Source organism: Lampetra planeri, chromosome 39 (assembly GCF_965212315.1).
Source record: "Lampetra planeri chromosome 39, kcLamPlan1.2.h2, whole genome shotgun sequence".
Classification (NCBI taxonomy): Eukaryota; Metazoa; Chordata; class Hyperoartia; order Petromyzontiformes; family Petromyzontidae; genus Lampetra; species Lampetra planeri.
The window spans coordinates 396,624-422,314 of record NC_136145.1 but is presented as its reverse complement, the minus strand read 5'-3'; the positions used below and the strand labels follow the sequence as shown (position 1 = coordinate 422,314).

At 54.4% G+C, this 25,691-nt stretch overlaps 1 protein-coding gene across 1 annotated transcript; it reads right to left on the bottom strand.

The window, feature by feature from the left end:
• Positions 1–8,375: 8,375 nt before the first annotated feature.
• Positions 8,376–24,193, bottom strand: LOC144731427 (guanine nucleotide-binding protein G(q) subunit alpha-like). The gene is made up of 7 exons (XM_078612458.1): positions 24,048–24,193; positions 17,572–17,756; positions 16,793–16,947; positions 14,228–14,356; positions 13,359–13,488; positions 10,582–10,735; positions 8,376–8,600 (listed from the first exon to the last, which is right to left on the bottom strand). The coding sequence occupies exons 1-7, from the start codon at positions 24,163–24,165 to the stop codon at positions 8,410–8,412; spliced, it is 1,062 nt and encodes a 353-aa protein (XP_078468584.1). The 5' UTR covers positions 24,166–24,193; the 3' UTR covers positions 8,376–8,409.
• Between the last annotated feature and the right edge of the window lie 1,498 nt (positions 24,194–25,691).

Here is a 25,691-nt window from a genome sequence, read left to right as displayed (position 1 = left end):
TACACACTGAACCCCCCCCCCCCCCTTCAAACACGTGGTACACCCCATACACACTGAACCCCCCCCCCTTCAAACACGTGGTACACCCATACACACTGAACCCCCCCCCCCTTCAAACACGTGGTACACCCCATACACACTGAACCCTCCCCCCCCCCCTTCAAACACGTGGTACACCCCATACACACTGAACCCCCCCCCTTCAAACACGTGGTACACCCCATACACACTGAACCCCCCCCCCCCTTCAAACACGTGGTACAACCCCCATACACACTGAACCCCCCCCCCCTTCAAACACGTGGTACACCCCATACACACTGAACCCCCCCCCCCTTCAAACACGTGGTACACCCCATACACACTGAACCCCCCCCCCCCCTTCAAACACGTGGTACACCCCATACACACTGAACCCCCCCCCCTTTTCAAACACGTGGTACACCCATACACACTGAACCCCCCCCCTTCAAACACGTGGTACACCCCATACACACTGAACCCCCCCCCCCCTTCAAACACGTGGTACACCCCATACACACTGAACCCCCCCCCCTTCAAACACGTGGTACACCCCATACACACTGAACCCCCCCCCCCTTCAAACACGTGGTACACCCCATAACACACTGAAACCCCCCCCCCCCTTCAAACACGTGGTACACCCCATACACACTGAACCCCCCCCCCCCCTTCAAACACGTGGTACACCCCATACACACTGAACCCCCCCCCTTCAAACACGTGGTACACCCCATACACACTGAACCCCCCCCTTCAAACACGTGGTACACCCCATACACACTGAACCCCCCCCCTTCAAACACGTGGTACACCCCATACACACTGAACCCCCCCCCCCTTCAAACACGTGGTACACCCCATACACACTGAACCCCCCCCCCCTTTCAAACACGTGGTACTACCCCATACACACTGAAACCCCCCCCCTTTCAAACACGTGGTACACCCCATACACACTGAACCCCCCCCTTCAAACACGTGGTACACCCCATACACACTGAACCCCCCCCCCCTTCAAACACGTGGTACACCCCATACACACTGAACCCCCCCCCCCTTCAAACACGTGGTACACCCCATACACACTGAACCCCCCCCCCCCTTCAAACACGTGGTACACCCCATACACACTGAACCCCCCCCCCTTCAAACACGTGGTACACCCCATACACACTGAACCCCCCCCCCTTCAAACACGTGGTACACCCCATACACACTGAACCCCCCCCCCCCTTCAAACACGTGGTACACCCCATACACACTGAACCCCCCCCCCTTCAAACACGTGGTACACCCCATACACACTGAACCCCCCCCCTTCAAACACGTGGTACACCCCATACACACTGAACCCCCCCCCCCTTTCAAACACGTGGTACACCCCATACACACTGAACCCCTCCCCCCCCCCCTTCAAACACGTGGTACACCCCATACACACTGAACCCCCCCCCCCCCTTCAAACACGTGGTACACCCCATACACACTGAACCCCCCCCCCCCTTTCAAACACGTGGTACACCCCATACACACTGAACCCCCCCCCCCTTTCAAACACGTGGTATACCCCATACACACTGAACCCCCCCCTTTCAAACACGTGGTACACCCCATACACACTGAACCCCCCCCCCCTTCAAACACGTGGTACACCCCATACACACTGAACCCCCCCCCCCTTCAAACACGTGGTACACCCCATACACACTGAACCCCCCCCCCCTTCAAACACGTGGTACACCCCATACACACTGAACCCCCCCCCCTTCAAACACGTGGTACACCCCATACACACTGAACCCCCCCCCTCTTCAAAACACGTGGTACACCCCATACACACTGAACCCCCCCCTTTCAAACACGTGGTACACCCCATACACACTGAACCCCCCCCCCCTTCAAACACGTGGTACACCCCATACACACTGAACCCCCCCCTTTCAAAACACGTGTATACCCCATACACACTGAACCCCCCCCCTTTCAAACACGTGGTACACCCCATACACACTGAACCCCCCCCTTTCAAACACGTGGTATACCCCATACACACTGAACCCCCCCCCCTTTCAAACACGTGGTACACCCATACACACTGAACCCCCCCCCCCCCCTTCAAACACGTGGTACACCCCATACACACTGAACCCCCCCCCCCTTCAAACACGTGGTACACCCCATACACACTGAACCCCCCCCCTTCAAACACGTGGTACACCCCATACACACTGAACCCCCCCCCCCCCTTCAAACACGTGGTACACCCCATACACACTGAACCCCCCCCCTTTCAAACACGTGGTACACCCCATACACACTGAACCCCCCCCTTTCAAACACGTGGTATACCCCATACACACTGAACCCCCCCCCCTTTCAAACACGTGGTACACCCCATACACACTGAACCCCCCCCCCTTCAAACACGTGGTACACCCCATACACACTGAACTCCCCCCCTTTCAAACACGTGGTACACCCCATACACACTGAACCCCCCCCTTTCAAACACGTGGTACACCCCATACACACTGAACCCCCCCCCCTTTCAAACACGTGGTACACCCCATACACACTGAACCCCCCCCCCCCCCTTCAAACACGTGGTACACCCCATACACACTGAACCCCCCCCCCCCCCCCCTTCAAACACGTGGTACACCCCATACACACTGAACCCCCCCCTTTCAAACACGTGGTACACCCCATACACACTGAACCCCCCCCTTTCAAACACGTGGTATACCCCATACACACTGAACCCCCCCCCTTTCAAACACGTGGTACAACCCCATACACACTGAACCCCCCCCCCCCCCTTCAAACACGTGGTACACCCCATACACACTGAACTCCCCCCCTTTCAAACACGTGGTACACCCCATACACACTGAACCCCCCCTTTCAAACACGTGGTATACCCCATACACACTGAACCCCCCCCCCTTTCAAACACGTGGTACACCCCATACACACTGAACCCCCCCCCCCCCCTTCAAACACGTGGTACACCCCATACACACTGAACCCCCCCCCCCCCCTTCAAACACGTGGTACACCCCATACACACTGAACTCCCCCCCTTTCAAACACGTGGTACACCCCATACACACTGAACCCCCCCCCTTTCAAACACGTGGTATACCCCATACACACTGAACCCCCCCCCCCTTTCAAACACGTGGTACACCCCATACACACTGAACCCCCCCCCCCCCTTCAAACACGTGGTACACCCCATACACACTGAACCCCCCCCCTTTCAAACACGTGGTACACCCCATACACACTGAACCCCCCCCCTTTCAAACACGTGGTATACCCCATACACACTGAACCCCCCCCCTTTCAAACACGTGGTACACCCCATACACACTGAACCCCCCCCCCCCTTCAAACACGTGGTACACCCCATACACACTGAACTCCCCCCCTTTCAAACACGTGGTACACCCCATACACACTGAACCCCCCCCCTTTCAAACACGTGTATACCCCATACACACTGAACCCCCCCCCCTTTCAAACACGTGGTACACCCCATACACACTGAACCCCCCCCCCCCTTCAAACACGTGGTACACCCCATACACACTGAACCCCCCCCCCCCCCCTTCAAACACGTGGTACACCCCATACACACTGAACCCCCCCCTTTCAAACACGTGGTACACCCCATACACACTGAACCCCCCCCCTTTCAAACACGTGGTACACCCCATACACACTGAACTCCCCCCCTTTCAAACACGTGGTACACCCCATACACACTGAACCCCCCCCTTTCAAACACGTGGTATACCCCATACACACTGAACCCCCCCCCTTTCAAACACGTGGTACACCCCATACACACTGAACCCCCCCCCCCCCCCCTTCAAACACGTGGTACACCCCATACACACTGAACCCCCCTGCCCCCACCAGATGCCACTCTCCGCTCTCACACCGGTAGTTTTAATCCTGCACCTGGAGGTTATCCGCGCCGTGTCATCGTCAGGCGCTCGGGGGTCGTGGTGCTGGCTTCGCTGCACGTGGCTGCCCGAAATCCAGCACTGCGTCGAGGGTTGATGGATCACCGCAGCAAAGTGCGGACTGATGTATGATGTCCCGTCGGTATGGAATAGAGTGTTCCCCCTCGCACGTGTGGGGTTTCTCCTGGTATTCCGGTTTCCTCCTCCGAAATGTATGAACATTTAGGAGGCCCAGGACACGCTGGCGGGACTAATTCGCTCGGCTGGCCTGGGAATTCCCCAGGAAGAGCTAGAGTGAGTGTGTATAGTAGTGTATAGTGTAGTGTATAGTAGTGTAGTGCTGGAGTCTGTCACCAGGGAGAGGGAGGTGTGGACTGCCACGACTCATCACGCTGCTGCCGCGACCCCCACCAGGACAAGCGGACTGAGAAACGAACGAACATTCATGATTTTGATTTTAAAATCCCCACAATATGTAGAGGACTGCAGAGCTTGGGTAGTTGCCAGCAGCGTCGTCTCGCCGCTGCTGCCTTCCCGCCCGCGGCTCCTCGGCGATCGCGAGAGATGCAACTCGCACGAATGACGTCGCCGCCTCCAAAAACTGTTGAAACTAAACACGATCGACATCAAGCCATTATTGCGCGACACATTGAAATGCTAAACTGCCAGACAATGCGGGGCCTCGGCGAGAAACGTCGAGTCCCAGCGTCCACACTACACGGAGGCGCGTCGATCGAGGGTCTTTCAGGGGTTACCGCGCTCAATGGAGCCGACGAGGACGCCTTGCACGGACAGGGCCTGGCGGCCACCAGTGCCGTCGACCGTCTTGTGGAGGGGGCGGTCGAACTTCGCTTTGGTCACGTGTATTGGCACGTGTGTGCAGTGGTACGTGTGTGCTGTGGGTCGCGTATGAATTTTCGGCGCACAAAACTTTGCAAACTGTGGGGTGGAACTGATGACTTTGAGGTCCCTCTTGCGACACCGACTTTCCACTTGAAGGAGTTGGAAAAGTTGGTCTCTCAGGACCACGTCGATTAAAATTTAGTTGGTTAACCATGAACCACACGACACACAGGAGCAACCACCAGTTTACCGGTTTACCGCACACGAAGAAGTGTCTCCAGCGACAATCCCAGACTGCGTGCAGCCACCGAGACACGAAGGCAGCGTCCGCAGTGGAGGTGGTGGAGTGGTCATCACTGGACTTGCAATCCAGAGGTCGCCGACTCCACGCCATCTCCGGGCGCGGCAGCTGATCGGCAGCTCGCGTGCGGTGCGAGTGTACAGGTCGAGTGGGGAGCGGTAGTGTAGTAGTTAGGGCGCACGCTGCGCTACAAACCCGGCGGAGAACAGAGTTCGATTCCCGCTCACGGCCAACAAGTGACGATTATCTGAACCGGTCCTGGGCCTCCCCTCGGTCGACTCGGCCGCAAGTGATTTTCTGGTCGTGTAAACATCAGGGAGACAAAGGCAACCGGCCGTGATGTTGGCCAACCACCACCTCGTGTACCATGCAAGCTTTCATAGGTGCCCGCTAACAACACTTGTCCCAACCATCTATTAAAGGCTATACGGGGGTTATGTCTTTGTTATTTAAATGGACCCCCCTGGGCACCCTTACAAGATGTTCCAACTACATTTTTTTAAATGTTCCCTGTATCGAAGTAATCTTTTTGTCATTTCACCACCGCCACGTCCACCTTTGTCCACCTGTTGCTCTTCTGCAACAGGTGTCAAACTGGAAGCTCTGGAGCACACAGTTCCTACCTCACTGCTGCACCTGCAAGCATTCAGATGACGGAGCGATGAGCCGGCACTCAACGATTCACTCACCGACAGTCCCCTCCTTATCGCGCTTCTATCGCTACTACCATGGTTGCTCTGCCCGTAAAAGTCACTCGTCGATTCCTCTGCCCTTGTTGAGACCTCAGTCAAGCAGACTGTGTCGTCTCATCCACCACATTGTGTTCAACCACCACACTGCAACTCACAACTCGCTCACTCACACACTCACCAACTTATCCACTCACTCACTCTCGCCACACTGCAGGTCACCCCTCACTCCTCGCTCCGCTCCACTGTGGAATTTCCGCCCATCATCGTCCCTTCTCCTCTAAGCTCAAAAACGTGTGATGTCTTACCCACTGCAGTAGTGCTATTTGTTGCTGGCCACCTGACGTGTTGGACATTTGGGATTGTATGTACTGCATGTTGAAGAACTTCATTCGCAGGGAGGGGGAAAGACGACAAATTGAACACAAAAAAGCAGTTCTAAAGAAACGAGCCTTCAATTGTGTTCCGCAGCTGCGTTTAAAACACGAACCCCTTTCCAGAACGCACCGCCAGGTCAACCTAACTCGGCAATGGGGGGGGGGGGGCAGGGGGGTAGTAGCACCCCCTAAAAATACCGACGTGTCAGAACGTCACGAGCGCGCGGCGCGCCGCCACTTACATTGCAAATCATTTATTGGCAAGACGATAGCTGGTTCCAATTCACACCACGCGCTCCAATTAGTGTCCTTAACGTATTCGTAGAAAAAAAAAACAAGCTTCAAACCCCCACTTATATTCACAGACTGCACATTAAAGTTATAAAATATGCAGTATATACAAAGCGCCCGAGTGTTCCGAGTCAAAAACAAATGCACCATGGTTGTTTTTGTTTGAATGTAGTGCATATCCCTCTCTACTGCCCCTGCGTAGAAACACGGAGCCGCCGCCGTCGCGTCTCAGCGCGAGTCCGTTTCAACCCAAGGCCGCACATCGATCTCGTGACTTCACCGTGGTCTGATGGTAAATGCGCCTTGCGAAGTGTTTTAACGTAACTAATTTTAAGTACCGTCTGTACGCGTGGTTCACGGCCGTCGCCGCGCCGGCCGTTGTACGCCGCGCGTGCTCTCCGAGCGCATGGTGGCGATCGCCCGCCGTTCGCCCTCCCCCCCGCCCCCCCCCGGTGTGCCGGGAGCTCGTTCAGAAACTCGGTGTTGGGTTCCTGAAGAAGCTCCCGGCCGTGGAGAGCGAAACGTCAGACTTCGTGCCGGACGACGCGGGGCGACACGAACCCAACGCGGCGGTCGGGAGAGCCGCGCGGCACGACCGCCAGAGGCTGCGCGCGGCGACCGTTGGCGACGCGACCCATTCCAACGTGCCGCTCCTTTCGGACTCCTGCGATATAAATCTTGCTAAAAAAATGCAATTAAAAACAGAAGGAACCTATACAAAAATAAATTACGTCTAAATGATATTCGTGTGAAGCGACGTCGTTCATGTCATCTTGGCTTTCCAATCGCCACCACGTGCGTCGCACACTCCGCACCATTCGTACGTCCCTTTTCTCGTGACCGCATGTGGAATCGCGTCTTCCCAGACACTCTTAAATTAACCGCACGATTCAAACATTGATTGAATCATTTTAAAATTATCCACTTGGAATGGGCGTGTTTTAAAAACATCTCCAGAAGCAGCTACTGCGAGAATAATGCTTTTTTGTCAACGTTCTTTGCAAGAGAAATTAAGAGAAATGTCCCGACAGAAGACATTATCGTAAGAGCAATGGCAAACAAGTGTTCACAGTTTAAGCCGATTCCACATCAGTAATTTTATCTTTAAGATAAAACAATTTTACACAACTTTCTGAAAGGGCATGGCTTTGTTTTTGATGACGCAGCATTTAAGAACCTGCCAACTTGCTTTCAAATAACACTCTTCACAGACGGCGCGCGTGAGAAGGGGTGGTTCTGACCAGCGCCAAGACCAATGGTTGCGCGTTCGCGATTAGGATTTGGCAAGTGGCGGAGTATAATCCACTTTGAACAAAGTAAAATAAAAACCCTTTTAATTACGAAAGTGACATCCTTTAGCCACGAATACAACCCATGAAACTACACCCCTAACCGCACACTCCAAGGCTCTGCACGCTCACCCACTCAACGCTCAGTCTGCCGTCGCTCGACTGCTCGGAAAACCGCATAACACAAAAAGTCTGGAGGAAAAAAAAATGATCACCTCTTCCCACGTGTGCCACCGGACGGGAGGTGACGGGCGGGGCTCGGTGGCGTCATCAGCATCGTCAGCATCGTCAGCATTATCATCATCGGCCGCATTATCATTATCGGCCGCGTCACGCTGGGCGTGGCTCGTAGGGGGTTTCCCCACCTTCGGGAGTCAGGATAATGGGGGGGTTGTTTTCCCACATTCGGGAGAGCAGGACGTCGGGGCGACCGCCGTTAATAAAGGGCCCCCCCCGCCCCCTCCCGAGCGATCGACCGCGGAGAAGCGGCCGATCGACCCTCCGTCGACCGATCAACTCGTCCGAACGCAATCGTCGCCCGCCACGGCCGCCCCCCGCGCTCGCCCTGCCCGCGTGCGCGCCCCCCCCCCCCCCCGCCACACCCCGAGTCCGGGCCCCCGCTCACACCAGGTTATACTCCTTGAGGTTGAGCTGCAGGATCGCGTCCTTGACGGCGGCGAACACGAAGCGGATGTTCTCCGTGTCGGTGGCGCAGGTGAAGTGCGAGTAGATCACCTTCTCCGTGTCCGGGTTCAGCTCCACGAACATGCGCAGAATGAACTCGCGCGCCGCCTGCGGGTCCTGCTGGGGACCTGGGCGGGGAGATGCGGTGCAGACGCGCGGTCCAGACCAGGCCAGCGCCCATATCGCGCGGAGAGTGGCCGCGTCGCGTCATTCGTCACACAGTCGGCGAAGGACAATTGCGCCAAATCGCTTGACCTCATGCGGCAGTGTTCGCATGAACTTCTCTTGCTGCCATACGCCGGTGTCTCGAGTGATTTGTTTGATTCACGTATCACGGTGGGGGGTGGGGCCATTCCTTTAAAGGGTCGCAGTCCTCTTCGAATGTCAAGCGCCAACTGAAGTGCGCATTTCTTTCCTGGAGTTTTATCACGTCAAGTCATTGGAGCTACGAATCTGCCCGCCTCCGATCCAAGTTTGACATTTGGCACAGTTGTCGGCGCGGTCAAATGACCCCCCCAACTTTGAAGGCTTATAACCCACTGGCCTCCGGTGTGGAACTGTATCGTTGTCCGAATGGCGCCAACAATGGTACCAAACTTTCATCAAGATTCAAGGTGGAAAGGACCCAATAATCGAGTCCTCAACATGGGTGGAGGGATCAACGAGTGAGGCTCACGAGAAAGTGACCAGGGTAGTCATTATTACTACTACGCTTTATTGCCAGGGAAGGCCTCACCACGTCTCAAGACTGTTTCAGGATGGTCCTGTCAAGTTTTTGCAAGAGGGGGTGGAAGGGGGGGTTACGTTTCTGTGTATAAACCCAGCATTGGGATGTTTGGTCAATAGCACTGGCGGAGCCAGTGGGGGGGGTGGGGTGGCACGTGCCCCCCAATCATCCGATCGAAAGCCCTAATTTCGATCGGATCATTGGGGTTTATTAGTCATAAATCGGCATTTTGTGACCCCCCACTGCCACTGTGTAGCATAATATTATTACGTGCCAGGGACTCTATGAGATGATAGGACAATAGTCTGAGTCCATAATTGGCGAAAAGTAACAGCAAAGCAGTTATAAGCGACTCAGAATTGTGCGCAGTTGCGTATACAGGACACGACTTCCCTGAAGGCATCAACACCTTCAGCGAGCGCGATGCCGATCACACGACGCGGTTCGAATTCGACCCTCGATCGATGGCTGCGCCATCGCCGCACACGTGTCGAATAAAAAGCAAGGAACAAGTCCTTACTTACTAACAACTCCTCTATAATTTTTCATAGCTGGAGGGGTTGCCTCCCCAACCTGAAAATCCAGGCTCCGCCATTGGTCAATAGCACAGTCAAAAATAATTTGGTTATGGGAGAAAACTGAAGAACCCGGAAGAAACCCATGCAGAACAAGAGGGAGAATATACGGACTCACATTCTCACTCACTTACTCTCACACACACTCTCTCTGCAGAACACGGGGAGAACATACACAAAGACAACAAAGATACCCCATATAGTCTTTAACAGACTGTTAGGGCAAGTGTTAACTTCGGTGAAAATGTAGCCCCACAGTGCTGAACACCTGTTATATGAACGAAGACCCATATCTGACAGAGGATACTATACACATCTGGCGCTTCTCGCCAGTGTTGGTTCCTAGCCTGACTGCCGGTGAGACCATGAATGTCAAAACCGTTCCAGAGTTTCCTTGTGTTGAACCAATGCCACTGAAAAAAATCACTCCCAAAAGGAAGGCCACGTGGCTGACAGGTTGAGTACAAAATACTCAAATTCGTTACGTGGAGGGACGGAGATGGGAAGGCGGTGAATTTCCCACTTAGTTATTTTGGTGTCTGTCTGTGGCACATCCAAGCGCTGTCCAGGCTCAGCACCGGCTTCGCTTCCCTGATCAGATCGTGGGTGTTCCAGGTTCATCTGGATAATTGATTTCGCATTGCACAGGATCAACATCGTCCTCTACTGTGAACACTTGGCAAGGACCCTCCTGAAAGAGGGTCCGAGAACTCTGAGTCTCTCCTGGGAAAAAATGGCAAAAATAAAATGTTTTGGGCATTGAGATTCATGTCCAGAGCGAATACAACAATGAAGGCTCAAAGTTACCGTCAAAATCGGGGAAGTAGTCCACGAGGTGCGAGTGAATGATCTTCTCCTCCAAGAGGTCCTTCTTATTGAGGAAGAGGATGACCGAGGAGTTCTGGAACCACGGGTAGGTGATGATGGTCCGGAACAGCGCCTTGCTCTCCTCCATGCGGTTCTACACACACAGGAAAGGTGAAGGGCGCAGCATTTACCTTTACACACACGCGGAGCTCCACCACACGGGGCTCCACCACACACAGAGCTCCACCACACGGAGCTCCACCAGACGCGGGGCTCCACTCACACACGGGGCTCCACCACACACGGGGCTCCACCACACACGGGGCTCCACCACACAGGGCTCCACCACCCACACAGGGCTCCACCACACACACGGGGCTCCACCACGCGGGGCTCCACCACACGGGGCTCCACCACACGGAGCTCCACCACACGGGGCTACACCACACGGGGCTCCACCACACGCGGGGCTCCACCACGCGAGGCTCCACCACACGGGGCTCCACCACACGGGGCTACACCACACGGGGCTCCACCACACGGGGCTCCACCACACACACGGGGCTACACCACACACACGGGGCTACACCACACACACGGGGCTCCACCACGCGGGGCCACCACCACGCGGGGCTCCACCACACGGGGCTCCACCACACGGGGCTCCACCACACGGGGCTCCACCACACGGGGCTCCACCACACGGAGCTCCACCACACACACGGGGCTACACCACACGGGGCTCCACCACACGCGGGGCTCCACCACGCGGGGCTCCACCACGCGGGGCTCCACCACACGGGGCTCCACCACACACACGGGGCTCCACCACACGGGGCTCCACCACACGCGGGGCTCCACGCGGGGCTCCACCACGCGGAGCTCCACCACACGGGGCTCCACCACACACACGGGGCTACACCACACGGGGCTCCACCACACGGGGCTCCACCACACGCGGGGCTCCACCACACGCGGGGCTCCACCACACGCGGGGCTCCACCACACGGGGCTCCACCACACGCGGGGCTCCACCACACACGGGGCTCCAGCACACGGGGCTCCACCACACGGGGCTCCACCACACACACGGGGCTCCACCACACACACGGGGCTCCACCACACGGGGCTCCACCACACGGGGCTCCACCACACGCGGGGCTCCACCACACGCGGGGCTCCACCACACGCGGGGCTCCACCACACGGGGCTCCACCACACGCGGGGCTCCACCACACACGGGGCTCCAGCACACGGGGCTCCAGCACACGGGGCTCCACCACACGGGGCTCCACCACACACACGGGGCTCCACCACACACACAGGGCTCCAGCACACGGGGCTCCACCACACGGGGCTCCAGCACACGGGGGGCTCTACGCCCGGCCAATGTCAGTGACGAATAACTGAACCAGTCCTGGGCACCCCCTAGGTCGACTTAGCCTTATATGAGTAGCTGGTGGAGTGTGTAACATCAGCATTTGTGTTGGCCTTCATATGTGCTCACTAACAATACTTGCCCAAATAGTCTGTTAACACCACATGGGGGATCTTTGACTGTGTACGAGTGTGTGTATGTGTTGTGGAGAGCGGTAGTGTCGCGGTTAGCGTGCTGCGCTACCAACCCGGCGATCCGATTTCAATTCCTGCTCATGGCCAACACCAGTGACGAATATCAAAACCGGTCCTGGGCCTATCCTAGCCTAAAATGAGATCCTGGTGCGGTGTAAAATTCGCCACTAGGGAGACAAAGGCGACCAGGCGTGGTGTTGGCCACCCACCCCCTCGTGTACCGTGTCGGCCTTTATAGGTGCTGCTCACGAACAGTGCTTGCCCCAAGTCTGTTAAGGCTATACGACTGGGGGATCTTTGTCTTCGTCCATAATTACATGTTTGCTCTGTGTCACTTGACACCAGGACAGCCTTGCACACGAGACGTTCCATCTAAACGAACTATCCAGGTGAAATATTTGTATTTATCAAGTAAATAAAAATACCAGAATCCCTCTCCATTTCTTGTGTGTGCATCCAAATCGTTATCTTTCAATTCCACCTCTACACAAAATCCCTATCTGCATTCCTCTTCCCGCACCGCGGCACTCACGCCCAACGCTCACCCTGACACTGAATCGCCAGCCCAACGCTCACCCTGACACCGTCACTTCAACGCTAACGATTCGCCACGTTGGCGTCCGCGTGACTTGATGTCCTCAACGAGTAGATGGCTAGATGCATGCGGCAATGTGTCTGAACATGTGCGTTGTGCTTGAGCGTGTTGAGTGTGTGTGTTACATTATCACACGCAAAAATAACACAGGCAAGAACCACGTGGCAAATAAATCGGGATCAAAGTCGATTCGTTCACACCAAATCGACTTTGATGCAGCACTCTCCTCTCTCAAGCCTAGCAACTATCTTAGCAACAACCATAGTAGCATCAAACCATGTATAGCCAAACAACAATCACGTGTTCCAGAAAACAAACCTCGTTCAGTAAACCATGTAAAGCCAAAATATAGATTTGATAAAAAACACGTTCACTGAGGTTTTCCTTTACCACACAACCGTATAATACTAGGTGGTAAAAACGAGATGACATAATGAATTTGTAGAGCTCACCATCTAATTCACCAGCTCACTCACCCACCCACTCACCAACTCATTCACTCACCTACCCACCTACTCAATCACAGACTCACAAACCTATTCAACCAATCACTCACCTACTTGCCACCCCAGCCCTCAGCACACACTCACCCGCTCACCACCACCCTCACCTCGCTGTCGGATTCCACCAGGACCTGGTCGTACTCGCTCAGTGCCACCAGGAACATGATGGACGTCACGTTCTCAAAGCAGTGGATCCACTTCCTGCGCTCCGACCTCTGACCCCCCACATCCACCATCCTGCACAGAGTAGGGCGGTTAGACACCACACAGCGGTGATGCCAAACGGCGGAGCAGGCAACAACCGACACTACCACACCACCACCTCCAGCACACGACCACCTCTACCACCACCTACACCACCACCTCCAATTATAATCGCCATTTACAACTAAGTGATGGTGACGTCATCACGGCGCTTGTGCCAGGCTAGTTGCACTTTGAGGCCACGTTAAGTGTTGAAGGCTTGCGGGGAGGTCATGAAACAGACCCAGGTGCCATGGGTTGACTGAGATGCACCAGCTGTGCTCCCCATTGTGCCAACTTTCTGCGTTTAAACTGCCCCAGCGTTCCACTCGTTGTTGTGAGCGTCGCTCCTCTGTCCTCCATTGTTGCCAGAGGGCGACTGCCTCCAACTGGTTAGTAGTATCCTTCACTAGCCTCCTCCATTCGAGGCCGATTTTGACACCGCTGGTACCAGTCATCGCTAAATCCACCCAGCTCTACATCCTCCGATTTCTATTTGCGTAATTCCGTACTAGATTTGTTTTGCTGTTGTAATTTCGATGACCCAGGTCAATCCTGCAAAGCAGACTCTGACCTCTCGAGTTCTCATCTGGGTTAAACAAAATAAACTTAATTTGAACAAGCCTAGTAAAAATAAAACACGATTGTTAGACGAGACCCGAGCTTTGGTGTGGACGAGTGGACGGCGTGCAGGGCGCGTGTGTACGTGTGCGGAGGCGAGGTCCGGGCTCACCGGAAAATGATGTTCTCCAGGTCGAAGGGGTACTCGATGATGCCGGTGGTGGGGATGCGCACCCGCAGGATGTCCTGCTGTGTGGGCAGGTAGTTGACGGCAGAAATTCTGGCCAAGTCGTTCAGGTAACTGCACAAATACACACGGCAATCATACCAACCATCGTTGTGATGTTCTTGTCCAAATATATAATTGTGCAACAAATGCTATTTTCTTGAATTTATGAACAAATAAGAGCGATTTCCTGCTCACATGAGTGTTCAGTTGGTGATCATCTCCTATTGGTAGCCCTGCAGAGGAGTGAGCCGGTGAGAGTGAATCGCCATTCGCTGGGAAATTGGGCATCACCTGGGAGATGATGCGTCCAGCCGTATCAGCGCCGCTAATCAGAAATCGCCAAATCATCTGCACCAAATAATCACGAGCGTCCTTCTGGAGGATATAAGTTAAATAACTAAGACAATTCACCTCCTTCCTGTATCTGTCCCTCCAAATCCCATCAGCCAAACAGCCTTTTAAACTAATGGGATGACTAACACAATACATAAAGGCAAAAACCCTCTCCGATAGACAAAAAAGAAACTGTACAGGTGACCCCAGACTTACTTTGCTGAGACATTGAAGGTGGAAACCGGTGCAGAGTTTTCTTGTGTTGAACCAATGGTTCAACACAAGAAATTATTTAACACAAGTCTGCTTCTGTTAATGAGATACTGAATGTTTAAACCAGTCTAGTTGGTTTGTGTTGAACCAATGGTTGACACAAGCCCGACTCTGTACGATTCATAAAAGGGTTTTTGGGTTAGGTCGGGTAGAATGTGTCGTAAATCCACCTCCACACGACACAGTCAATTGATGAAAGTGTCACGTGAAAAAACGTGAACATTTTTATCTGACTGCTTCAGCACCACCGATGTTGTTGAAGATTTGCTGGAGCATCATCAGGTTAACAGCTCAGATCTCGAATGAAAGGACTTCCTGATCCGAGTCCTTTTCCACGACCTAACCCAAAAACCCTAAATGGTCGTGAAAGCCTTTGTGTGTGTGTGTATATATAAAAAAGAAACACTGTACAGGTGACCCCAGACTTACAACGGCTCGACTCGCGACCCCCCGCTTTTCCGACCTTTTTTATAGTAAGACCCCCACAGTAACAACCAGAACTCGTACCTGCGATCCCCTAACGACTGCTACCGATGCCGAGTCGATTGGCGCCACTTTGCTCTCCCACCGTATGTGTACGTACAGTATAGTCTGTCAGTCTGCAGCTGCGCCTGGAGCGAACGCATCGTCTCTTTCGTAACGCTCTTCACTTTTTTGTTAATTTTCTTAACATTTTTAAATGCTTTCACCTTTCGCTATGTCTGAGAAGATGAAATGTGATGCACGTGCAGAGGATTTTCAAATGTAAGTGTTTGTTTTTACTTAATACATTTTTGGAAAAGTTATGTTACATTACAAAAAATGTTTATTACAGTTTTTTTCATTTATTTTCACTGTCAATTTTGGTATTTTTATGGTATGTAATGGATTTCCAGGAATGGAACCCCAATGTATAACATTGCGCCTATGGGAGATAAGGGTGCGACTTACAACGGGCTACACTTGCGACCGTCGTGCAGGAACCAATTATGTCCTCGGTGCGGGGGTCGCCTGTATGTTGAAACCGGTTCAGAGTGTTGCTTGTGTTGAACCAATGCCGCTGCTGGGATGCACTCCCGGAAGGCGAGGCCCAGCCGAGGGCTCGATGATTGGGGGTGAATTCAAGTCGGTGGCCTCCAGCGCTCGGGTACGCGGTGGACTCTGGACCCCTCGCGGGGTGATGTGGCCAGGTCGCGCGGTGATGAGGTCAGAGCCATGAGCTGGCAACACTGAGACCATGGGTTCCAATCCGGGTTTCAGGTATGTGCGATTAAAACTGGTTGCTCAAATGTAGCAAGGGTTGATGGTCCTCAGCCTGGTCACCAATGAGCCCATATAAGTTATGCCATCACATTAAATATGGTTCTGCACTTAAATTGCCCAAATTAGTAGGGAAAGTGCTGCCTCCTAGGCTGGATCTGCGGTCACTTGAAGAAGAGATTTCAGAAACAGTTTCTACTTCTGCTCCCATCCATCGTTTTAATTTTGTTCTGCCTTAAAAATGTGTCCTCTCTTTAAATTTGGTTTGTGTACATACACAGGCCTTTCTCAATCCACTGCTGGTTGCGGGCCTTCCAATGATGTGTAGCTTGTGAAGGTTGTTCTGAATATGCATTATTATAATGAGGCTCTATTTTACAGGAAAGCCTCACTGAGTCTCCACTCTTGTTCAGATGAGTACTGCCAAGTTTTCACAGTAGGGGGCGCCAATTTCTATATTTCCCAATTAAGTAATTTAATGGAGTAATTCGTGGCCTACCTTCCTCGAAATAACGTCACGTGATCTGTAATGTCCACTGCGAGTGAAACGAACGGCGCGTAGTATTTATCATGAACGCACACCGCAGTGTTAACCAGGGCGGCCTGCTGGATTTGAACCATGCACTACTGTGACCGCTCCCATTGCGTGCGAAAAGTACGCACTATTTGGCGGAATCCGTGAGCTGGAATTCGCGCCGGCGATCGTAGCACTCCTCGATGCCGGGATCGGCCCACAGGCACCGCACCGCCTCGATGTACGGCTTGTCCAGCGAGCAGATCTTCTCCACGTCCACCTCGCGGAGCAGCTGCGCGTGAGCCTGAGGGCGGACGGTTCCATGGGAGGGGGGGGTCACATCACAACTACAATAAGTATGTTTTATTTGTACATAACGTCGTTCGTCAAAGGCGTCTCTCAAATTTATGGACAATTTGTAACGTGCGCAGTTGTTCGTACTAAGGTGCGGGAAACCACACAAGTGGGAGGGAATGCAGCCAGAAGCGGCACTACCAACGATTGCCCAAGCTCTGTGGTCCTATATCGGGGTACTGAGTGGGTGAATGAGTGTGTTGTTGTGATCTGTAGTGCGGTGGTAGAACACAGTGTGGATGAGACGAAACTATCAACATCGGAGGAGGAGGCGTCAACGAGTGAAGTTCAAAAGGAACAGCGACCACGGAAGTAGTGGCAGCAGAGTGGTAAGGAAGCGACTGAGCCGCCGTAACGGAGTCAGTGACCATAGCAAATCGGTGAGTGCTGGATCATCAATCACCCTGGCCGCTTTATCTATTAAGTGCAGTGAGGTGGGAGCTGGGTGCTACTCCCCAGCTATGACGACGGCATTCCAATGCTGTGCTTTGTATAAAACTGCAGTGATAACAGTTGGGAGTTCCCGAACGGTTTTGGAACAGAACAGCAAACAGAGCTTTTCTAGGAAGGGCACCTGGTTCCCCGTGTTCGCGTAGGGAATGCCCAGCGTCTCCATGGCACGAATCATGGCCTGCATGGCCGAGAACACGTTCTGGTGGACCAGCTTGATGAAGCTGCGCTTGTCATCCTCCGTGTAGCCCGAGCCGTGGATGATTCGCATCTGTTTGATGAAGGTGCTCTTCCCACTCTCGCCCGTACCTACACAAAACAAAATCGGCATAAATGTGTCCACAAGGATTTGGCTTAATTTTTTGTATTACTATATTTCATCTCGAAAATGGCTCGACATGCAACGTCTCATTTGCAAGGGTGTCCACCAGGGTGTCGAATAAAAAAAACCATGCGCAGTGACACGTACACACATATACACACACACAAGACAAAGATCCCCGTATAGCCTTAACAGACTGTTGGGGCAAGTGCGGTCACTGAGTACCTATAGAGGACGGCACGGCATACGAGGGGGCGGGTGGTCAGCGCCATGCCTGGCTGCCTTTGTCTCCCTAGTGGCGATGTTTACACACCGCACCAGGTACTCATTCGAGGCTGAGTCGACTTAGGGGAGCACCAGAACCGGTTGAAATAATCGTCACTGGTGGTGGCCGTAAGCGGGAATTTAACCTGGGTCGCTAGGTTCGTCACGCAGCGCGTTAACCACTACACTACCGCTCCTCCCATACAAAGATCCCCCGTATAGCCTTAACAGACTGTTGGGGAAAGTGTTGTTCGCGAGGACTCATAAAGATTGGCCCGGCACACGAGGGGGTGGGTAGCCAACACTATGCCTGGCCTCCTTTGTTTCCCCAGTGGCGATGATTACACACTGCAGCAGGTCCTCAATTTAGGTGCAGTCAACCTAAGGGAGGCCCAAGACCGGAACAGAAAACCGTCACTGGTGTTGGCCTTGAGTGGGAATCGAACTCGGGTAGCCAGATTCGTAGCACAGCGAGCTAACTGCTACGCCACCGCTCCCCCGCATAAACACTCACACACACATTGCACACACGTAAATACATGCACATATTCTAAATCTATAACTTACACAGTATGTATTTATGCAACAAATATCACACGCAGTCCAACATAGCATATTGTGCATGGGTAGAGGGGAACTGGTGAATATGCACACATATTAGGAGATGGTCACACATTGGTGTTTGTTGGTAAGTATGAGGGTTATTACATGGAAACTGGTAACCGGTTCCAGAATTGTTTATCCGTTCTAAAAGTCAGGAACCAGTAATCGATTCGAGTGGAATCTTCGGAATGAACGCACCAATTGACTCGTGGGAACAGCACGGCCTCGTTTTCGCACTTGAAATGTGAAGGTGCAGCTCTGCAATTGCTCGCTCATGCTACTGCTGGCAGGAGGGCCTCCATAGACACTCCAAGAGTCAATTTTGTCTATTCCATACTGGCCAGACATCTAGTGGGATGTAGGCATATCAACACTTTACCCCACCGCACATAGCCTGCTGATCGACTAACCTGTGATGCATCAATGTGTAATGCTGTAAAACAGAGGTGGTGAGAGGGATTTGAGAATCTTGCCTCGTTGTTTCAACGACAGCACCAGGGAGATGGAATGGAACCGGCGACCTCTCGATTTGCGAGTCCATTGCGCTGACCATTGCCCGACTGTCGCCCACGTTTTCGTCTCTTGGTTCAATGGGTGAGAATGTCAATAGCTGCCAGTTATTTCTGTGTGTGTTGTAAACTGTAACTGGTTTTAGACGTGACGCAGAGAGAACGATTTTAAAACGCTCAAGTAGGTACGCAACGACAGCTGAAACACGGTGGAAAGATGATTTATATCTGAACTACATCCCTAATTGGTTGAAAAAGTCAAAGTATGTTTCTGCTCAAATGACCACTGAGGCAGTGCCCATTGCCTGTTTACAGCCCCGCATAACCAGTCGTGGAAATTCCACATTCATATGGTGGGGAAGCCTCTTATCCTCAGGACAATCACTGTTGACTTCCTCACAAAGTGTTATGCATTTTATACACCCCGGAGGGATGATAGGCCAAACCCACAAACCAGGATTTTAACTCGCAATCTTCTTATAATGCGGGCCACTCTGAAACTGCACCACCTGGTTAGATGACTCAGCGAGATAGGAGGAACTGAGTGCTTCACCCCAGATATGACAACGGCAGGATTCCAGCATCAGCTAAATTTCTGCTGAGTGCAGCAGGAGTAATTGTTCAGAGTTCAAGATGGCCAATAAAAAGCCTACCTCATAATTACACCGACGATTACCCGCATCTTTAAAGTATCTAAATGTTCGTCTAAAACTTGTGGAACTGCTGCTTTTTAATCTTTGCCCTTTCTGTTATCACAACAACATTCCCTGCTCACTCACCGGGTCCCTCTTCCCGACCACTCCCTTCTTTACACATCGTCTCTGTACCACTGGTGGTGATGTCTACTACAAGTATAAACATAGTTTGAGCTTCAAGACAAATGGTTAAAATCATACAAATGCACAACTGTAAATCTTTCTACCAATTTAGAAAATTTTATTTTTTTAACTCGGAGACCTATGGCGCTCCACCCGCTGCGGCCTGGTTAGTCTGCCAAGAAAAGCCTGGCAGGGCATCTAGGCAAGTATCTGGGGAGGGTGGTGGGGGTTCGTCGGCGGGGTCGGTTTTGTTGACGTAAGTCTGTTTAATCTTATCCACAATGTGTTCAACCACCATACTTGCAGGTCACGACAACACACTCATTCATTTATGCACCTATTCACTCACCCCACTTGTAGGTCACGAAAACACACCATCTCACTCACCACACTGCTCCAATGTGGAATCCCACTCCCACCACCATCGCCTCTCTTTTTTTCCCCACCCAAAGCTCTTATAAATAACCTTGCTCAAATCAATAAACCCGTTCGAACGCGCGTATCAAATACCACTTTGATAGTGCCGTTTGTTACTGGCCGCTTGACGTGCTGGGCCTGTGGGCCCCCTATGCTCAGCAACTGTGTGAGCACAAACAAACACCGCAACTCACTGCGCGAACTCTCTGAAGCTAAGCAGCCTTGAGCCTGGACAGGGCTCGGATGGGAGCGCACCGACGTGCTGCGTAAGTGGCGTTATTAGGTGACACGAAGTCTTCGGCGAGCAGCAAACTTCCCAACCCGGTGAAAAGCCATCGCTGTTGCTGTAATTATGGCAAACCATTATGTGAAGTGTTCCTACTTCCCTGCAAATTCCACAATAATTACGGCCGAGTAATTGGGGCGGTGACACGGCCCAGCGGTGGCGCGCTCGCCGATTGTTGGGCACTTTCGCGGTTCACTCCCGCGGGCAGCCCTGGTTAACACTGCGGTGAAGCAGGACGCGCCCTCGACTTGACTCGCAGTGGACGTTCGAGTTGCCGTGACGTTATTCGAAGAATTGGGGGCCCATTGTGTGCCCTTGTCACGGTCCAAATTTGAAGAGAGAAAACACCGTGAATTACATGAATTGGGAAACAGCATTGTCCCCCATTGCGAAAACTTGGCAGGACCCTCCTTACAAAAGAGCATTGAGACTCAGTGAAGATTTCCGGAGTAAAAACGAGGATACGGTAATGTAATTGGCATCACCATCACAGTCATCCCATAAGGCGCCATCATCATAAAGATATCGCATTATCATCACCACCACATCATGTTCATAATCGCCATCACCTAATCCACCATCATAACGCCCACAACACCATAACCAGGATGTTCATTACCATAATCGCAATAATAATCATCAATCTCACCATCATCACCGGCATCATCAGCATAGCCATCAGGAACTCCACATCATGATGATCATCATTCACGACGTCATCATTTACATCGTCGTCATTATGGGCCCCAGGCTGTCTCCCACGCCGGATAAACTCGCCCGGACTTTCCCATTACCCCCCCCCGTCTCAATCGCCTCTCCTGCCCCCCCACCTCTCTCTCACCTTTCTCTTACGTCTCCCCCCCCGTCTTTCTTCTCTCTCACATGTGTCTTTCCTCCACGTCCCCCATCAACCCCCCCCCCCCATACTCTCCTCCCCTTCTCTCCAGTGTTGTCTACGGTCTGTCTCCTCCTTTCACTCAATTATCATCTCTCCAGAATCTCCCCTCCTTCCTCCTCAACTCTCCTGTCCTCTCACTACCCTCACCCTATGTCTCTGTCCACCCTCCCTCACCACCCTCACCCTGTGTCTCTGTCCACCCTCCCTCACCACCCTCACCCTGTGTCTCTCTCCACCCTCCCTCACCACCCTCACCCTGTGTCTCTGTCCACCCTCCCTCACCACCCTCACCCTGTCTCTCTCCACCCTCCCTCACCACCCTCACCACGTGTCTCTGTCCCCTCTCCCTCACCACCCTCACCCTGTGTCTCTCTCCACCCTCCCTCACCACCCTCACCACGTGTCTCTGTCCCCTCTCCCTCACCACCCTCACCCTGTGTCTCTAACCACTCTCCCTCACCACCATCACCCTGTGTCTCTGTCCACCCTCCCTCACCACCCTCACCCTGTGTCTCTCTCCACCCTCCCTCACCACCCTCACCCTGTCTCTGTCCACCCTCCCTCACCACCCTCACTCTGTGTCTCTGTCCCCTCTCCCTCACCACCCTCACCCTGTGTCTCTCTCCACCCTCCCTCACCACCCTCACCCCGTGCCTCTGTCCACCCTCCCTCACCACTCTCACCCTGTGTCTCTGTCCACCCTCCCTCACCACCCTCACCCTGTGTCTCTCTCCACCCTCCCTCACCACCCTCACCCTGTCTCTGTCCACCCTCCCTCACCACCCTCACCCTGTGTCTCTGTCCCCTCTCCCTCACCACCCTCACCCCGTGTCTCTGTCCACCCTCCCTCACCACCCTCACCCTGTGTCTCTGTCCACCCTCCCTCACCACCCTCACCCTGTGTCTCTCTCCAACGTCCCTCACCACCCTCACCCTGTGTCTCTGTCCACCCTCCCTCACCACCCTCACCCTGTGTCTCTGTCCACTCCCCCTCACCACCCTCACCCTGTGTCTCTGTCCACCCTCCCTCACCACCCTCACCCTGTGTCTCTGTCCCCTCTCCCTCACCACCCTCACCCTGTGTCTCTGTCCACCCTCCCTCACCACCCTCACCCCGTGTCTCTGTCCACCCTCCCTCACCACCCTCACCCTGTGTCTCTGTCCACCCTCCCTCACCACCCTCATCCCGTGTCTCTGTCCACCCTCCCTCACCACCCTCACCCCGTGTCTCTGTCCACCCTCCCTCACCACCCTCACCCTGTGTCTCTCTCCACCCTCCCTCACCACCCTCACCCTGTGTCTCTGTCCACCCTCCCTCACCACCCTCACCCTGTGTCTCTCTCCACCCTCCCTCACCACCCTCACCCTGTGTCTCTGTCCACCCTCCCTCACCACCCTCACCCTGTGTCTCTGTCCACTCCCCCTCACCACCCTCACCCCGTGTCTCTGTCCACCCTCCCTCACCACCCTCACCCTGTGTCTCTGTCCACCCTCCTTCACTACCCTCACCCTGTGTCTCTGTCCACTCCCCCTCACTACCCTCACCCTGTGTCTCTGTCCACTCCCCCTCACCCTGTGTCTCTCTCCACCCTCCCTCACCACCTTCACCCTGTGTCTCTGTCCACTCTCCCTCACCACCCTCACCCCGTGTCTCTGTCCACTCCCCCTCACTACCCTCACCCCCCCTGTGCGTCTCCTGTCGCCCCCCCTTGTCTCAAATCCACACCTCGTCCCTCCGTCTCGCCTCTCACTACCTTCACGTCTCTCACCCCCCCCCCCAGCCACGTCTCGACTCTTGTCCACGTCTCCCCACAGTCTCTCTCTCTCATTGTGTCCCTATCCCGAGTCCGCTCTGCTCATCCCTCGTCTCCCCACATCCCATTTCTCTCTCCGTCGTATCTCACCGCATCTTTCCCCGTCTCTCCTCAATCTCCATCGCTCGTCCCCCCCCTCATCTCCCCGAAGCCTCTCACGACTCCCTTGGCCTCTCTCCCCCACCTCGCCAACGCATCTCTGACTCGTTCTTATTCCCACTCTCCTCCCGTCTCTTCCTCATCTCATATCACTCACCCCCCCCCCCCCGTCATTCTCATCTCACTCTCGTCTCCCCCATCTCTCCCCCTCACCTCTTCCATCTCACTCCTGTCTCCTCTCATCTCCTTCCAGTTTCCCCCATCATCTCTCCCATCTCTCATCTCCATCTCGTCTCGCCTCTCACTCTCATCTCCCCCTCGTCTCCCCCATCTCTCCCCCTCGCCTTCCCCATCTCTCCCCCTCGCCTCCCCCATCTCTCCCCCTCGCCTCCCCCATCTCTCCCCCTCGCCTCCCCCATCTCTCTCATCTCACTGTCGTCTCCCCCATCCTTCCCCCTCGTTCCCCACGTCCCAAGCATCTCTCCCCTCCCCTTCGTCTTGTTCATCATCTCCCCCCCCCACCACCACCACGTCTCTCTCTCCGCCGCCGCCTCGCCGGGCGCCTCTCACCGAGCAGCAGCAGCTTGAGCTCCTTGCGCGCGTCCCTCTTGTCTCGCCGCAGCTGCCGCTCGATCTCGTCGTTGATCCGCCGCTGCTCCTTCGCCTGCGGACTCATGCAGCAGCTCATGGCGCCTCTACCCCCCCCACCACCACCCCGCCGCACAGCTCGCGAGCCCCGCGAGGAAGACCCCTGAGGACCCCCCCTCTCTCTCCGTCTGGGTGTGCGAGACCCCAGCCCGTGCGATGCGATCCCCCCCCCCACCACCGCCACCGACTACCACCGCCGCCGACTCCGCGTCTAAGGCCGCCGCTGCCCCGCGCAGTTCCCGGCCCGGACCCCGCAGCCGAGCGCCGCCATTGCGCCCTCGTGACGTCACCGCCTCCCTGGGCCGGGGTGAGGAGGCGGGGCGGGCGGGGGAGGGGGCGGGGCTGCCGGGGCGCCCACGTGCGGGGGAGGGGCGGGGGAGAACGAGGTGGGGGGGGGGTGCGGGCGGAGGGGCGGGGCACTTGGGGGGAGGGCGGGGCACTTGGGGGGGGGGGAGTCATCGTTTAGGGCACGTGGCGATTATTCGATGATTTAATAAATCCAGTTCTAATCGAAAGCACGCGAAGCGTGAGCGTGGGAACGGCCTGGTTCACATGGCACGCGCGTGATAAACAATTATAGAGGCGCAGGCCCTGCAATTGCCCGCGCACGCCGCTGCTGGCAGCTCACCTAGCAGGGAGCTGTAGACTTACTGAATTGGGTCTACTCTTCAACGCTGGCCATACGGACGTGATAGAAGTGATTGGAAAGCTTAACTTGATCATGAACTAGGCGCGCACCAATGTTCCAGAAGGATTACGTCATCGGTGGCTCAAGATCGGCCTCTGGAGGAGGCTCGTGAAGGACGCTTCCTGGGTAGGGGGAGGCGATCGCACTCCAACAACAGAGGATCCACGCTCACAATGAGAGGAGAACTGGGCGTCTAAAACGCAGCGAGGTGGCACAGTGGGGAGCACAGGTGGTAGTAGCATCTGCCAGTCAGTCAACCCGGACAACCTGGATCTGTCCCGTGGCCTCACAATGAGCCTTCAACACTTCACGGGGCTTCAAAGTGCACCGAGCCTGGCACAAGCGTTGTGCTGACGTCACCGCCATTTAGTGGCGAATGGAGGCTGTTGGAGGCGTTGGAGGTGGTGGTTTGGAGGTCATCACTTGTTCCAACAGTCTGTTCAAGGCTATTCTGGGGACCTTTGTCTCTGCAAGGGTGAGTGTGTTGAGGAGGCTCGTGAAGGTCGCTACTGGGCAGCTGGAGGCAGTCGCCCTCTAAAACAATGCAGGGCAGAGGAGCGTCACTTACGAGAACGTGGTGCCTCTGCTGGTCATCTCAATCAACCCATGGCACCTGGGTCTTTCCCGTGACCTCCTGCCAGCTGCGAGCCTTCGACACTTAATGTGGCCACAAAGTGCACCGAGCCTGGCACAAGTGGCGTGGTGACGTCACCGCCAAATCGGTGGCGAATGGCAGCTATTGTTGCTGAGTGGGTATGTTTGGAAGTGGGCAAGTGTCAGTGGGTGACCCAGAATGTGGTGGTTGAACACTGGATGAGATGAAACAGTGTCTGGTGGACGGAGTCCTCAATGTGGGTGGAGGTATCAACGATTCAAGT

What these genes read in the sequence shown, in the direction of transcription:
- LOC144731427 (XM_078612458.1), bottom strand. Translation starts at nt 24,165, where the DNA reads ATGAGCTGCTGCATGAGTCCGCAGGCGAAGGAGCAGCGGCGGATCAAC. An exon ending in CTCACGGATTCCGCCAAATA is followed by an intron (nt 14,357 to 16,792) that starts GTGCGTACTTTT and finishes GTATTTGTGCAG; the next exon opens with TTACCTGAACGACTTGGCCA. An exon ending in CTGGAGAACATCATTTTCCG is followed by an intron (nt 13,489 to 14,227) that starts GTGAGCCCGGAC and finishes TACTCTGTGCAG; the next exon opens with GATGGTGGATGTGGGGGGTC.